The sequence below is a fragment of the Ornithorhynchus anatinus genome, chromosome 17 (assembly GCF_004115215.2).
Source record: "Ornithorhynchus anatinus isolate Pmale09 chromosome 17, mOrnAna1.pri.v4, whole genome shotgun sequence".
NCBI lineage: Eukaryota > Metazoa > Chordata > Mammalia > Monotremata > Ornithorhynchidae > Ornithorhynchus > Ornithorhynchus anatinus.
The window spans coordinates 17077778-17093341 of record NC_041744.1 but is presented as its reverse complement, the minus strand read 5'-3'; the positions used below and the strand labels follow the sequence as shown (position 1 = coordinate 17093341).

At 53.0% G+C, this 15564-nt stretch overlaps 3 protein-coding genes across 3 annotated transcripts; 1 reads left to right on the top strand and 2 right to left on the bottom strand.

Moving 5' to 3' along the window:
• Positions 1–616: 616 nt before the first annotated feature.
• On the top strand, positions 617–1033 carry LOC103168452 (keratin-associated protein 13-1-like). The gene has a single exon (XM_007662922.2). It carries the CDS (start codon positions 617–619, stop codon positions 1031–1033), a length of 417 nt encoding a protein of 138 aa, XP_007661112.1.
• A 6602-nt stretch (positions 1034–7635) lies between these two features.
• On the bottom strand, positions 7636–8890 carry LOC114817899 (keratin-associated protein 13-2-like). Its single transcript, XM_029082534.2, has one exon. The coding sequence runs from the start codon at positions 8525–8527 to the stop codon at positions 7916–7918; it is 612 nt and encodes a 203-aa protein (XP_028938367.1). The 5' UTR covers positions 8528–8890; the 3' UTR covers positions 7636–7915.
• A 5267-nt stretch (positions 8891–14157) lies between these two features.
• Positions 14158–14673, bottom strand: LOC100092600 (keratin-associated protein 13-1-like). Its single transcript, XM_001521118.2, has one exon. The coding sequence runs from the start codon at positions 14671–14673 to the stop codon at positions 14158–14160; it is 516 nt and encodes a 171-aa protein (XP_001521168.2).
• Between the last annotated feature and the right edge of the window lie 891 nt (positions 14674–15564).

The window sequence follows — 15564 nt, the reverse complement described above, 5'->3', positions numbered from 1 at the left end:
AACCCGAAACCCTTTTCTCTACCCCAATCTCCCTGACACTGAGAGCCATCGCTTGGAGGAGGAGCTGGAGCCAGTTTTCCTTTCCTGGCATAGCTGCTGCACTGATGAAAAAGGATGTGGAACTAAGTGAGTGAAGCCCAGCTGGCCGCCAAAAACGGTGGTGGGGGTCTGGCCGACAGGGAGCCAGAGGCCCGGCTGTCATTTGCATTACCGCCTCCGGAAGTCAAAGGGCCTGGAGGCCTGTGCAAGATTTGCTCTGGCTCTTCATTCTGAACCAGTTCGGGCCTCCGGGAACGAGGGGAATCTGGATGCATGCGAGCGATCCCTTTGAACTGGCCAAAACCTTTTTTTTTCATTTCTGAGCAATTCACGGCTCTATCATTTACCCCAAATGCAATTGAATTTATGCACAGGTGTCGACACTTACCACCAGCAATTATATAGCTGATTAAACAGATGTACTCCTACAAACTGGGGAGTGCCAGTATGGAAGGGGTGTTTACAGACTGTGCCACACCCTCCGTGCAGGGGATATAAACGTCCCCGTCCAGGAGGGCCGACACACATTCGCACAGCCTCTTCGCTACAACTCCACCGCAACCTGACTTTGGACACCATGTCTTACAGCAGCTGTTCCAGGAACTTCTCCTCCCGTTCCCTCGGGTGCTCCCCGTGCTTCCCGACCTCCTTCGGGGGCTCCTGCGCCCCGAGCAACCTCGTCTACCGCACCGACTCCTGCGGCCCTTGCTCTGGGGGAGCCTATGCCTTCGATCCCTGCCAGGAGACCTGCTGCGAGCCCTCCAGCTTTCAGTCCAGCTGCTCCATCCCCTGCCAGACCCCATGCTTCCGCCCCAGGCTCTCCTGCTTCCAGAGCCCCTGCCAGGGCCCGTTGGTCGGCTCCCTGGGCTGCGGGTCCCTGGGCTTCGGGTTCGGCGGTTACCGCTCCCCGAGCTTCTGCCGCCCAAGCTGCTTTTCTACTAGGGTCTCCCGGACCACTTGCTTCCAGCCGATTTGCAGGACCGGTTGCTACTGAGCCTCTTTCTGGGAGCTGAGCTCCTGGGTTCAGCTGGGCAGAAGGAAGGCCTCCATGGTGATTGCTTTCCAATAAACAAAATGATTGATTTGGCATCCAAACCTGGTACTCACCTCTCTTTGTTTTGATCAATCAATGGTATTTATAGAGCCCTTCCTGGGCACAGGAAGCCATCTCGGGAGAGTGGGCCGTGGCCCCGGTTCTGAAGGGACTGGCCCAGGGATGTAGGGCCATTCCGGTGTCTGGGATTTCTGGTCACTCGTTGGGGGGGACATGCAGCCCGGGGTCCCAGATCCCTTGGCTTGTTAAAGCCAGGCCCGGGGCCATCTCGGGCTTCCCGCCAGGGCGTCCACTATATCCCCGGGAGCCGGCTGCGGCGGTCCCGCAGCTTGCTATTAGTGACTAGGTGAGAGAAGCATCTGGGGCTGAGCTGGCCAGTCCTCCCCTGCACCTCAGGGGTTGGCGGCATGGGTCGCTCACTTTGCTCTTCCCACTCTCACCCTCTCTCTCTCGCTCTCTCACCCTCTCCACTTTTCCCACACTCTCCTCTTCCTTCTCTCTTGCACGATGATCCTGCCTCCAACCCCCAGATCCTGCTGTTTTCCTACCTGGACGTCTTCCCGACTCCAAATCCTCCAGGGCACAGGTCTCCTCATCTTTTAATGCCCCTCTAAAATCTCAGCTCTTTCAGGAAACCTTTTCCAATGGAATTCCCACAGCTGTTTCATCAGACCAACCCCCACCCTCACCATTCTGATTGCTAATTTCTCATATACATATCTATATGCACAACTTTGGTGTCATTTACATATCATCACGCTCTGTTCCTTGTCTAGTCGTTTAGTCTTCAAGTGTTTATACTGTTTCCTGCTTCATATTTGTTCGGTCTCTAATGTTTACCATCCGTAAATCATTTCGGTGTTTCTTCTCCAATAGATTGTAAGCTTCCTAGGGACAGGGATAGGGCCCTTCCAAACCCTTAGTACAGTTCCTGGCTTTCAGTAGGTTCTTGATGATGCCACTGAATGATTGATTAATTGACTGATTGATGATAAATGTCCACTGGCCCCTCAGATAATGAGTTTCTGAAATAGTAAATTCTGCATTCAGATTGCTTAGGCACAGTCTTTGGTTTCATAGAAAAAGCCTGTTTTTACTTTAAGGATTTCACTGCAACACTAGTTTATTGTGGTACTTGTTAAGTGCTTATTATGTGCCATGCACTATACTAAGCGCTGTGGTAGTTACAAGCTAATTGGTTTGGGCACAGATTTGGGATGAGGTATCTGAGGCACAGAGAAGTTAAGTGACTTGCCCGAAGGCTCACAGGAGATAAGTGGTAGAATCAGGATTAGAATGCAGGTCCTTCTGACTCTCAAGCCCACGCTTTTCCGACTAGGCCTTGCTGATACCCTGGCAATGACATCTTGAAGTCCAGGAATAACCTCCTCTCCCTGATTCGGAGTTTCTGCCGGCGGTTACTTCAGGGAGCCTTCTGCTCTTTGGAGCCTCTTCTTTACTTTCCTGGCCCTCTCCTCCTTGACCAGTTCCTACCCTGTGATAGGCTGTGCTCCCATAATCTCCCCAGGTGAGTGATAGACAGACCATGCGAAAGAGCTTTCCCTCTGGGTGGAGTCTCGAGGAGTCAAGATTTCTAGGTGAAAAATGGGGAGCTTGCTGGACCCGCATGATGTCAATTTTAATTAAATGGACAACTGTCCCTAAATGAGAACTATCCTGGTTACCTTGAGGCTATCAGCTGCTACTCTGGTGCTGGTGAATGGCCGGTTATCCTGATCCGGACTGAAACAGGCTCAGGCATGTTCTTCTCAGCCATTGGTGATTAGTAAATTTGTACTTAAGTACCAAGATTGTTGCTCCCCATTTTCCGCTCTCACTGCACCAAATTGGAAGGGAAGCTAGGACTGGTGTATTTGTATTGATTTGTGGACTGTGAGCTCGTTGTGGGCTGGGAATGTAACTATTGTTGAATTTTACTTTCCCAAGCACAGTGCTCTGCACACAGTAAGTGCTTAATAAATATGATTAAATGAATAAATCATTGAATGAATGGTCTCCATTTACCTGCTTTTCAACCTTAAAAGTGTGACCCTCCTCCTCTTGGCTGGGACACAGTATGAGCTTAACAAATACCACAGTTATTATTATTATTATTCTTCCACTTCCCCTCCCACATCGACTTTTGTATTCTTTATTCACTCCAACGTTTGGTGCTAATGCACATACCTATAATTTATTTATATTAACGTCTGTCATCCCCTTCCAGACCGAATGCTCCTGGTGGGGAGGGAACCTGTCCAAGGACCGGGTTGTATTTTATTCCACCAAGCTCTTAGTAACTGCACACAGTAGGAGCTCAATAAATACCACTGATTGAGGGGAAGGAGAGGGATAGGGCGTGGGCTTATGCAAAGGTGGCCTTGGGACAAGATAGTCGACTTCTCCCCCTTACCCAGTGAACCTTGGGAAGTGGGAGAAGATGAGGGAAGGTAGTGTTATTTGTGGAGAGATTGGTTTCAGCGATGCAGGTCAAGAATGAAGAGAAGCTTTCCCTCAGCGGAGCATTGTTTCTACATGCCGTGGAGGTGCAAGGGGTTAAATGGGAGGGAGATGGGGGGGGGCTGGCTCAAGTGGAGGACGTTGTTGGAATGTCAAATGGACTGTAAACTGGTTGTGGCCAGGGAGTGTGTCTCTTTACTGTTTTTTGTAATCTCCCAAGCACTGCACCCTGTAAGCGCTCAGTAAATACTACTGACTGTCAGGAACGAGGATGGGGTGACTAGAGGGAGGCGACTGAGGTGATCTGAGGAAGTCAGGACAGGAGGTCCGGGGGATAGCAGCTAGTCTAGAGTATCCGGAGATTGTGGCAGGTTCTTCAGAGGGGTTCCCAGACCGCGGGGTTTTAGAGTTAATGTTGACAAGTCGTTAGCGGCTGAGTTGATGTGTAGGATCCTGGGCTGTGAGTCATCATCCGTGAATCTGAATCAGGTAATCAGGCAGGGCGAGTCCCGGAGATGTTTGAACAGATAAAGGAGCCGCTAAAATACTTTTCCCTCCCTGGAGAGGTTTGAACAGATAAAGGAGCCGCTATGCTAGTTTTCCCTCTCCGTTGCACCTGGATTTTCTCCTTTAATTCACCCCTTCCTCAGCCCCACAGCACATGTGTGTAATTAATTTATCTTAATTTCTGTAGCCTCCTCTAGATTATAAACTCGTGGTGGGCAGTGAATATGCTCTCCAACTCTGTTACATTGTAATCTCCAAAGAGTCTACTTCATTCAATGGTATTTATTGAGCGCTATTTGCAGAGAGTTTAAGCGCTTGGGAGATCACAGTACAACAGGAAGCAGTCCTTGCCTGTCCACGACAAGTTTGCAGTCTAGAGGGGGAGCAAGATATTAGTATAAATAAATTACAGATATGTACATAAGTACTATGGGGCTGCGAGGGGGGATGAATAAAGGAAGCAAGTCAGGCTCCAGAAGAGAGTGGGAGAGCGGAAAGGAAGTCTTAGTAAGGAAAGGCCTCACGGAGGAGATGTGCCTTCTTTAAGACTTTGAAGGTGGGGGAGAATAACTGTCCCCCAGTTGTTGGGGGTTCGAATCCTGGATCTGCCACTTGTCAGCTGTGTGACTGTGGGCAAGTCACTTGACTTCTCTGTGCCTCAGTTACCTCATCTGTAAAATGGAGATTAAGACTGTGAGGCTCACGTGGGACAACCTGATTACCCTGTATCTACCCCAGCGCTTAGAACAGTGCTCTGCACATAGTAAGCGCTTAACAAATACCAACATTATTATTATTTTTGAGGAAAGAGGGCGTTCCAGGCCAGTGGCAGGATATTGGCGACGGGTTGGCGGCGAGGTAGACGTGATCGAAGAACAGTGAGAAGGCTAGCATTAGACTAGCAAAGTGGGCAGGTCGGGTTGTGGTAGTTCAGTATACCGCACACACAGTAAGTGCTCAATGAATATGATTCCTGAGGACTGGGGGAGACATGGACAGAACGGTTTTGAAGAACAATGAGCCGGGCAACAGAGTGAAGTATGGATCGGAGTGGGGAGAGACAGGAGAGAGGGAAGTCGGCTAGGCTGATGCACTAGTTAAGACGGGATGGGATAAGTGTTTGGATCAGTGTAGCAGCAGTTTGTCTGGAGAGGAAAAGGCAGATTTTAGGGATGTTGTGAAGGCAGAACTGAAGGTCAGATTCTTAGTGGATGAGTTTCTGGTGCTTTTTAAAATTATTATGATATTTGTTAAAGCAATGGCTGTGACATTGCTAATGTAATAAGCACTGGGGTAGATACAAGCTATAATCAGGTTGGGCATAGTCCATGTCTCACATGGGGCTCATAGTCTTAATCCCCATTTTACAGATGAGGAAACTGAAGCCCAGAGAAGTGAAGTGACTTGCCCAAAGTCACACAAGTGGCGGTGCGGGGATTAGTGTTTCTCTCAATGGCATTTCTTCAAGATTCAGATTGGGGGGTTAGGGTGCTCTACTTCATCCTCAACCTTCCCAGAGAGTGAGAAATCAGCACCTGTTCTTGGGCTGGGTAACTGACAGGAAGTTCACACCACTGTGTTGTCCACCTTAGTGTGTCCAACAAGGGCCAGGGGGCAAACCCAGGAAGGGCTTGGGGAATGGAAGTGAAGCAGAGGAGCAGCGTGATCTGGTGGAACAAGCATAGACCTGAGAGACAGAGGGCCTAGGTTCTGATGTTGGCTCTGCTGCTTGTCTGCTGTGGGACCTTGGGCAAGACATTTCACTTGTCTGGATCTCAGTTTCCTCATCTGCAAAATAGTGTTTAAGTCCTCCTCCATTTAATTTAGACTGTGAGCCCCATGTAGGACAGGCACTGTGTCCAACCTGATAAACTTGTATCTAGGGACTGTGTGCAACTTGGAACAGTGCTTGATACATAGTGAACAAGGTTTTTTTAAAAATTTTTTTCAAAGAGTGGCCTCAGGTTTAGTGACTCTTGGTGAGGATCGTCTCTGCCTCTGGGTATGCTGCATGGGAAAAGTCTGGCTGGAGGTGACAGCGAAATCGCATCAATAACAGTCCCTTTGAGGGTTGGGACCATGGGACAAACTGAACCAAGTGGAATGGGGGGGGGGGGAATCTACCACAGGTTTGAATGGGGCAGGCAAAAGCACTCCTCTTTTGGGGCAGAGTTGGCACCACAACCCCCATATGTCTCTAGAGGAGGCGCATTGTGAAGACAGAGTGCCCTTTTTTGTTGGTAAACTTTTTAGTGGAACCACCACATGATAGACCAGTGCGGATGTTAAGATCAGTGAATTGATTGTGAGTCGAGTTCCACCCCAGAATGGGTCTAGTGATTGGCCTGGGAAAGATTTAACAGCCGTGACTTTCATTATAGAGAATCAGATTTGGCCTCTGGGGCTTAGAACCTAAGGCAGCAGAAAGAATTGCTGCCTTGACTGGTGGATGTTGCTTTTGCCATGAGGAGGTGACGTAGAGACAGTGAAAAATGGGTGAAGAAATCCAGCCCATCTAGGGCTGTTGACTGGCAAGAAGGTCTGAGGAGAAGAAGGTTCTAGGGAATCGGTTTGAAAGGTTGCAGGTGCCCAATAATCCATGGGGAGACTCTGGCTCTTATGTTAGGAGGTAGCAAGAGGACCAGGGTCTCTGAGAGGTGAGCCACCCTGAGTGCCGGAAGCGTTACCCTTAGTCCGGGCCCGGTAAGGAGGGGATGAAAAACAAAAATGGATTCCTCCCAGATAGAGGGAGGAACAAAGAGGAAGAACTAGGAAAAGTGGGTTCACTTTGATTAGAACATGAAGGCGGCCAGGTAAGCTAGTTTTCTTGACCCAGGTGAAACCTGCAGGAAGTTGTGGTCAGGGCTTTTTAATAATAATCATCATAATAATAATCACAAGAATAAGTATTTGTTAAGTGCTTACTATGTGTCAAGTGCTGGGGTAATAATAATAATTATGCTATTTATTAAGTGCTTACTATGTGCCAAGCATTGTTCTAAGCACTGGGGTAGATATAAGGTAATCTTTGGACACAGGGATTGGACACAGTCCCTGTCTCACATGGGACTCACAGTCTTAACCCCTATTTTGCATTTGAGGTAACTGAAGCACAGAGAAGTTAAGTGACTTGTCCAAGGTCACACAGTTGACAAGTGGCGGAGCCTGGATTAGAACCCACGACCTCTGACTCTCAAGCTCATGCTCTTGCCTTTAGGCCTTGCTGCTTATCAGCATGGGGGTAGACACAAGATAATCAGGTCCTACATGGGGCTCATAATTTAAGTAAGAGGGAGAACCTCTATTGAATCCCTATTGTGTAGATGAGGGAACTGAGGGACAGTGAAGTGGAGAGACACACACAAGGTCACACAGCAGACGAGTGGCAGATTCAGGATTAGAACCCAAGTCCCCTGACTCCCAGGCCCATGCTCTTTCCACTATGCCTCGCTGCTTCTCTTGGATTGGAATTCATGGACATTTCTAAACAAACTCAAGAATGCACACAGACGATGGTAAAAGCAATGAGGATGCCAAGATAAAGCATTTATTTGCGATCGAGAAATGTTCCCTCCTTGGTTGAATACATCTCCCGGAGAGGAATAGGACAGGAGACCCAAGCACCCTTTAGAGAAGAGGCAGTTGGCCCGCTCCTGGTGAACGGAGCCATCTCATGAAATTCGGATACAGTCAAGGTCTGTGGTACGCAGGTACACGCAGCCCGAAAGTCCCTTAAGTTGTGTGGCCTCAGCAGATGTGCACGCGGGACTGGTTCTGAAGGTGATGAGTAGACGAGGGTTTGAGATAATCTTTCGGGAGCCGGAGACCGTGGGAGAGACGGGAGACCACAGACACTCAGCAGGTCGGTCGGTAGAAGCCAGATGCGCAGCTTGGCCGGAAACAAAGGGACTGGCGAGTTTGCACGACAGAGCAAGTTGGGCGGCAGAAGTTGGATCCATAGCCCAGGGACGGGCGGCAGCCGGAACGGAAGGCAAGGGATCGGCAGCCACCGGAACCGTAGCCCAGGGACAGACGGGAGCCGGATCCGAAGCCCAGGGATCGGCAGACGCTGGACCCGTAGCCCAGGGACGGGCAGGAGCCCGATCCAAAGCTCAGAGATCGGCAGACGACAGGTCCGTAGGCCAGGGATCGGTAGCTACTGGTTCCACAGCCCAGGGATAGGCGACCCAGAGATCTCCCACATGTCACCCGGCGGGGGCCTGGGACGCAAGAGACCCTGGGGCGGAAGCACGGGGTCTGGCGGGGGATGGAGACGGAGCACCCGGGCAGACAGCTGGGATCCTGGCAGGCACCGAAGGCCCGGGCTCTCCCCGAGTAGGGGCTGCATGTATTGCTGTGGTAGACAAGGTTGCCCGGGGAGCAGGAGCCGGCGAAGGAAGTCTGGAAGCACAGGGAGCGCCCGACAGAGCAGGAAGAGAAGTTTCTGGAACAACTGCGGTAAGACATGATGCCCGAGGTCAGGGGTCCGTGAAGGTGAAGGGAGGAGGTGGTGTGCGTCTGAGTGTGTGCTGGCCCTCTAGGACGGGGACGTTTATATCCCTTGAGCGGAGGGTGTGGGCCCTGCCCGGTCACCGTCCCCGTCACCGCACTCACCGGCTTTCACGAGGAAACTCATTGCCCCGCTGCTAATTGCAATTCAATGGGTCACCCTCCCAGCCGTAAATACGCTTCCTTCCTTGTGATTGCGGGGCCGCGGGCCGCGCAGCAGGACCGTGGGGCATCATCCTCCGAGCTGCGTTCCCGATCACCCTCCCTGCAGCGGGCACTCCCTAGCCTGCATCACCCACCTCCCGGGCCGACGCTACGGAAAGCTGCCCGGGGCATCGCTGGGAGGCCTTGCCACTCTGCCCCACGATGTCCGTCCGCGCACGGTTGCTAGGTAACGTGGGTGGGGTGTGGGCGTGTGTGTGTATGCAGTGTGTATGTGTGCACGCATGTCAGCGCCTCACATCGTCTCCTCTAATGCTATTATATTCACTTTGCCTCTCTCTCGTCTCTCTCCCCGTCGAACCCCTGTGTACCCCCTTCCTCCTGCCTGGAATTGCCTCCCCCTTCACATCGGATAGACCACCGCTGTCCTCATATTTACCAGCCTTCTGAAATCACAGCTCCTCTAAGAGGCCTTTCCTGACTAATCTCTCATCTCTCCACACCCTGCTTCCCTCTCTTCTGTGTCATCTACATCTTTGTGTCCTCATCCTCAAGCGTAGCTTGCAAAGGGCACGGGCTTGGGAGTCAGAGGACATGGGTTCTAATGCCGACTCTGCCACTTGTCTGCTGGGTGATCTTGGGCAAACCTCTCTTTGCCTCAGTTCCCTCATTAATAAAATGGGGATTGAGGTTGTGAGACCCACATGGGACAACCTGGTTACCTTGTATCTACCCCAGTGCTTAGAATAGTGCATGGCACATAGTAAGCACCTAAAAATACCATTATTATTCTCTCCTCCTCGTATTGAAGAATGTATTTTTAACTCGGTTGCTTTCTCTGCTGTGATTTATTTTAGTGTCTGTGTTTGTCTCTCCTGTCTTCCCCTGGAAAAGTAGTATGGCCTAGTAGATAGTAGTAGGGAGTCAGAAGGCCCTGCTTTGTAATCCCGGCTTTGCCACTTGTTTGCTGTATGACCTCGGGCAAGCACTTTGCTTCTGTGCCTCAGTTACCACCTCTGTAAAATGGGGATTGGGAATGTGAGCTCCGTGTGGGACAGGGACCGTGTCCAACCCGATTTGCTTGTGATAACAGTGATGGTATTTGTTAAGCACTTAGTATGCTTAGATCCACTCAGTGCTTAATACAGTGCCTGGCAAATAGTAAGTGCTTAATAAATGTGACGTTATTATTGCCAGAAAGCTCCTCGAGAGCAGGTATCATGTCTATTTTTTCTGTTGTGCTCTTCCAAGTGCTTAGTATAGTGCCTTGTATAGAAGAAACATTCAATAAATAGTCTCGATCGATCGATCAGCCTCAGCCTGAGCTGGTGATGCACGTGTCAGCCCGGCCGCCGCTCAGACTGGTTGGCATAGTTAGAAGACTTTTCCATCTCGGGCAAGGTGTCCCTGCAGTGAGCTGAAACTCGGGAAACGGTATTAAGAAACGTGTTCTGGGGTCCGAAAGGGGCCGGGATCCTTTGAAGAGACTGCTACTTCGGATCGGGTGTGGCCCAAGGCAGGGCCAGCTCATGTCCTCCGTCATCAGTTGGTGGTCTGTGGGCTGGGAGAGTGGATCTCCGCAACCCGTAGAGGAGCCAGGAGGCAGTGACGTGAACATGCCCGGGGGTGGGGTCAGGGGGCATTCGGAGGCCCGAGTGCCCAGTCCTGTCCCCGTGTTGGTTTGGAGATGATTTGGAGGCGTTTTCCTTGCCCGCTCGCGGATGGACGGACGGGACGGTGAAGATTAGAGAGGCGGGTCAGGTTTGCGGGGTCCAGGAGGGAGCCGGCTGGTGAGATTTCCCTTTGTCTCTAGACTGAAAGCTCCTCCTGGGCAGGGAACGTGACTATCGACTCTTGTTCTGTAGTCTCCCGAGGGCTTAGTACAGTGCTGTGTGTACAATAAGCAACTGTGTTCATCGACTGATTCCTCACCCTGCTCGGGGAAACCAGACGATTGGGTCACGTTTCCTCAGGAGGCCAGCAGAGGGTGTTTGGTGTGATACTGGATCCCCTCTTGAAGAACTACAACTTTGTAAGCCCGGAGTTCAAACGAGGCGTTAGACAGTGGGAGCAGTCCTGGACCGGAGAGTTTGTTTGGAATCATTTTGGGGGTCCTGAATTCCATTGGGAGATAAGTCTCTTGAAGGCAGGTGTGGCCCTGATGCCACGATAATAATAATAATATTGGTATCCGTTAAACGCTTACTATGTGCCGAGCACTGTTCGAAGCGCTGGGGTAGATACAGGGTCATCAGGTCGTCCCACGTGAGGCTCACAGTTAATCCCCATTTTACAGATGAGGGAACTGAGGCACAGGGAAGTTAAGTGACTCGCCCACAGTCACACAGCTGACAAGGGGCAGAGCCGGTATTCGAACTCATGACTCCCGAGCCCGTGCTCTTTCCACTGAGCCACGCTGCTTCTCTAAGCTCGAGAAAATGAGATTCTTGACCATGACCTCCCCGGTTGGCTCGGGGACACTCTGATACCTGTGACGCTGTGATTCCCAGCAACGGCATCTGGACCGAGTCCACACTTTCTGCCCGGATCGGGGGGTCGGAATGATAACGATAAGTGTGGAATTTGTTAATCACTTACTATATGCCGGGCACTGTAGTTAGCGCTGGGGTAGGTACAAGATAATCGGGTTGGACACGGTCCCTGTCCCTCATGGGGCTCACCGTCTTAATCACCACTGTACGGATGAGTAAACTGAGGCGCAGAGAAGGGCAGCGACTTGCCCGAGGTCACACAACAGACAAGCGACAGAGTCGGGATTGGAACCCAGGTCCTCTGACTCACAGGTCCATGCTCTTTCTACTTCTCAGAAGAATGTGTTCCCGGAATCACGGAGGATCCCTGGATTGGGTAGTCAGAAGGCCGTGTACCCGGAATCACAGAACGTTCCCGGACTGGGCGCTCGAAACTCCGTGTCCCTGAAATTGAAGACCGTTCTCCTCGGTCATCGTGACACCCAGAGCTCTCTGCCAGCAGGGGGCCAATCCCAACATGAAAACCACGTTGATGGACTCCCCTTCTCCCTCTGCCTGCCTGGAAGAGCGGGATTGTAAGGTGAGCCTGCCTCTTCAGCTCTCTGCAAGGGTTCTTTCCTGAACAGTCGCCCCTCGAAACGGAGATCGGGGCTCATTTATCTCTGGAGGAAGGGGGCTCAGTCTCTGAAGACTCTCCTACCCTGAGCTCCCATCCAGTAGCCACCCAGGGGATTCCAGTCCCACTGGACAAATCAGAGAAGCCGCCTGCCACAGTGCATGGAGCACGAGGCTGGGAGTCAGAAGGTGATGGGTTCTAATCCTGGATCGCCACGTGTCTGGATCGCCAACTCACTTCACTTCTTTAATTCCCTCATCTGTAAAATGGAAGTTGAGACGGTGAGCCCCACATGGGACAGGGACTGTGTCCAACCCATTTTGCTTGTATCCACCCCAGGGCTTAGTACAGTAGCTGGCACGTAGTTTGCACTTAACAAACATCACAATTATTATTATGAAATCACCCACGAACGAGACTCCCTTCATCCTCTGGGCTTTGGGATTGCTCAGCATGAGAGCGCGGACAAGTTTTCCCTCTTTCAGACCCCCTGAATTGGAGGTCTGAGAGGCCACGGTAGTTCCCCGAGACCCACAGCGGAGTCAGCCGGCCCTTTCCCCTCCCTCTGATGGCTGGAGGAGGAAACGTGCCTCCCGAGCACCGAGCAGACCCCAGGTGAGGCCAGAGCCCCAGGAAGAGCTGGCGCCACCGTGCCCGGGGGCCTCGGCCTCTGCAACGGGAAATGCCAAGAGCCCACCGAGGAACGGGAGAAGATCCCGGACCAGTTGCCGTAAGACATGGTGTCGGGGGATCAGAGGATCTGGTTAGCAGGAAGTTGTGAGCATCTGAGTGTGTCCGTCCTCCCGGAGGGGGACATTTCTATCCCCCGAGCAGAGGACGTGGGGACGCTGATCGGTCACTTGAAGCGCCGATCCCTACCCCAGCTTGGGGTGGAGATGTCTCCCTTGCTTCCAGGGGCCCTGGCTGGGGGCAGGGGTTAGGGGCTCTGCTCGAGATGGGCAGGTCTGCCAAACAGCCCTGCCTTTTCAGACACAACCTGGTACCCTCCCCACAGTCCGCCATCCCACTGGGCGTTTCTGTTAGGTCAGGTGGAGCGGCTGTGCCGGCTTTCCCACCTTGCCCAGGTCTACCTCGGGCCGCTGATCTGCCGCCGCTCTTGGCAAACTGGAGTCTGCGATGCCAGTTCCTCAAAGGGAGCACTGGCCCCCGTGGTTGACCCTGGTGACTATTGCTGCACTACCCCACTGACCCGGGGAAGGAGGTGCGGGAAGCTCTAGAGCTCGATCTCCACTCCGAGAATATGGGACACTCGATGCAGCTTGTGGTGGCGGGGGGCGATGGGGTGACGACAGAGGGTTTGTCTTCACTGGCAGATGATGACGACCCAAGAAGCCGACCCTCTGAGGATCCTGGCTCTGCTCCACGCCAGAGACGATCAGGCTGCCGACCCCTCTGTGCCACTCACGGGCTGCGTGACTGGCCGGCCGGGGCTCTGGGAGCCCCGACTCACCAACCGGGCAAAACCCTCCCAGCCACCAGACGTGGGGAACCCACAGAGAACGTTTCTGTGAATATTGGGCCCCATCGGTTTTTTCTCATAGGTGGAATTTGTTGGTGTGATCCTGGCCAGAGTCACAACAACCTTCACCATCCAGACCTCCCTGCCTAGCACTCTCATTTTTAGCCATCCATACCTTCTTGCCAAGCACACTGCCATCCTCACTGTCCAACCATCCCTACCAGAAAACTGTCGTCCTCACTGTCCAGATCTCCCCACCAAGGACCCCGAGCAGCCTAGTGGATAGAGCACAGTCATAGAAGTCAGAAGATCTGGGTTCTAATTCCAGATCCACTCGGGGCAAGTCACTTAACTTTTCGGTGCCTCAATTCCCTCACCTGTAAAATGGGGATTAAGATTGCGAGCTCCACATGGGACAACAATATGTCCAATCTGATTAATTTTGCATATATACCAGCCGGTAGTACAGTGCCTGGCACATAGTCATTGCTTAACAAATAGCATGAAAAAAGCCAAAGAACCAGTTTGGAAGCCAAAGTGAGTTTATTGATAAAAACGGGAAACAGACACAATATACGGCAGCCAGAAACAAGGACTCCGAAGCAAAGACAAGGCTGTTAGGAGTCGGGACAGGCCCGGTTGGGGTCAGAGGGAAGAGCGCCCCGGCGGGGATGTGCCGACGGCTGGGGATGTTCGGTGGCAGTTGAAGCCAGAGGTGAGAGATGCTCTCCGAGCTGGAAACCAGATCCGTCCCCAGAGGTGGTTACAGGAACCGGGGCCCAGACGGGAAGTCCGGCGAGGGAGCCGGGGCCCCGGGGTCCTGGACTCGGCTAGCCGATCAGTAGAAGCCGGACCCACAGGCGGCCGGGTAACAGGAAGACTGCAGACTCCCTGGGGCGAAGCAGGCCGGGCGGGAGAAGCTGGATCCGTAGCCCAGGGATCGACACCCTCCGAATCCATAGCCCAGCGATCGGAGGTTACTCGATCCGTAGCCCAGGGGTCGACAGGAGCCGGAGCCGAAGCCGGAGGATCCGAAGCTCGGTGATCCGAAGCCCGGGGAGGCCCCGAAGGGTGCCCGGCAGGGGCTCGGGAGGCAGGAGACCCTGGGGCGGAAGCACGGGGCTGGAGGCTGGCAGGGGCTGGAGGCGGAGCAGCTGGACTGACAGTTGGGGGGCTCGCAGCAGGTCTCCTGGCAGGGATCGAAGGCACAGGCTCCCCCCGGGTAGGGACTGCAGGCGTCGGTGCGGTAGACGAGGTTGCTGGGAGCGCAGGAGCCGCCAAAGGAGGCCGGGAAACGCAGGGAGCCCCCAAGAGAGCGGGAGGAGAAGCTCCTGGAGCAGCTGCCGTAAGACATGGTGTCCGAGTGTCAGGGGCCCGTGGAGAATTTGGCCAGAGTTTGAAAACCTTGTCCCGTTCTGAGTCTTTATACACCGTACCGGGGGGTGTGGTTCTCTGCCCACACCACTCACCCGTTTCACGAGGACATTTCATCAGTTTGCCGTTTGATTTTTACTAACTAGGTCTTGGCTTTTATGCATGTAAATGAGTTTCATTTCGTACATCCCGGTGGACCACGCGGTCTTACGGGTCCCAGAAACCGATCTCCCAACACCTGTGTCTCTGCCGTCCCGAGATCCGCCCACCCTCGGGTCCCGACCCACGGATGGCAGACGGCGGCGTCTCGTCCCAGCCGGCGTGGCCAACGCCAGGGGATTCCCAGACCTGGATTCCTCAGTAATTCCAGTACCTAGAAGGAGAAGCAGATTCTCCTTCGGCCTTCTTTCGAGACCCCTCATTCACTTCATTCGTACGGTCGTATTTATTGAGCACTTACTTCATGCAGAGCTCCTCAAACCTGTCCAGAAGAGACCTTCGTCCACATCCTCGCACAGATTTCTGTCCCTGCCCTTGCCTCCGCTCCCACCCCTGTCCCCACCTCTGTCCCTGACCCATCTTTGTCGCGATCCCTGAACCCATTTCCGCTCCCGCCTCCGTCCCCACCCAACTACCCTCGCTCATCGGGGCAGCCGGCAGTTGGGGGAGAGAGGAGTGTCAGGCTCCGGGGAGCCACTGATATGGGGGGGGCTCGGTGTCTGGGAAACCGAAGGTCAACGTGGTCCCCTTGTGACAGAGGCCTAGGGGCAGGTGATCGCATGTCTTTAACAGATTTAACTGGTGGCCCACTGGGGGCCGTCGGGGTGCAGAGCACTGTCCTGTGTGTCTTCTGTGTACAGAGCACTATGAA

What these genes read in the sequence shown, in the direction of transcription:
- LOC114817899 (XM_029082534.2), bottom strand. Translation starts at nt 8,527, where the DNA reads ATGTCTTACCGCAGTTGTTCCAGAAACTTCTCTTCCTGCTCTGTCGGG.
- LOC100092600 (XM_001521118.2), bottom strand. Translation starts at nt 14,673, where the DNA reads ATGTCTTACGGCAGCTGCTCCAGGAGCTTCTCCTCCCGCTCTCTTGGG.
- LOC103168452 (XM_007662922.2), top strand. Translation starts at nt 617, where the DNA reads ATGTCTTACAGCAGCTGTTCCAGGAACTTCTCCTCCCGTTCCCTCGGG.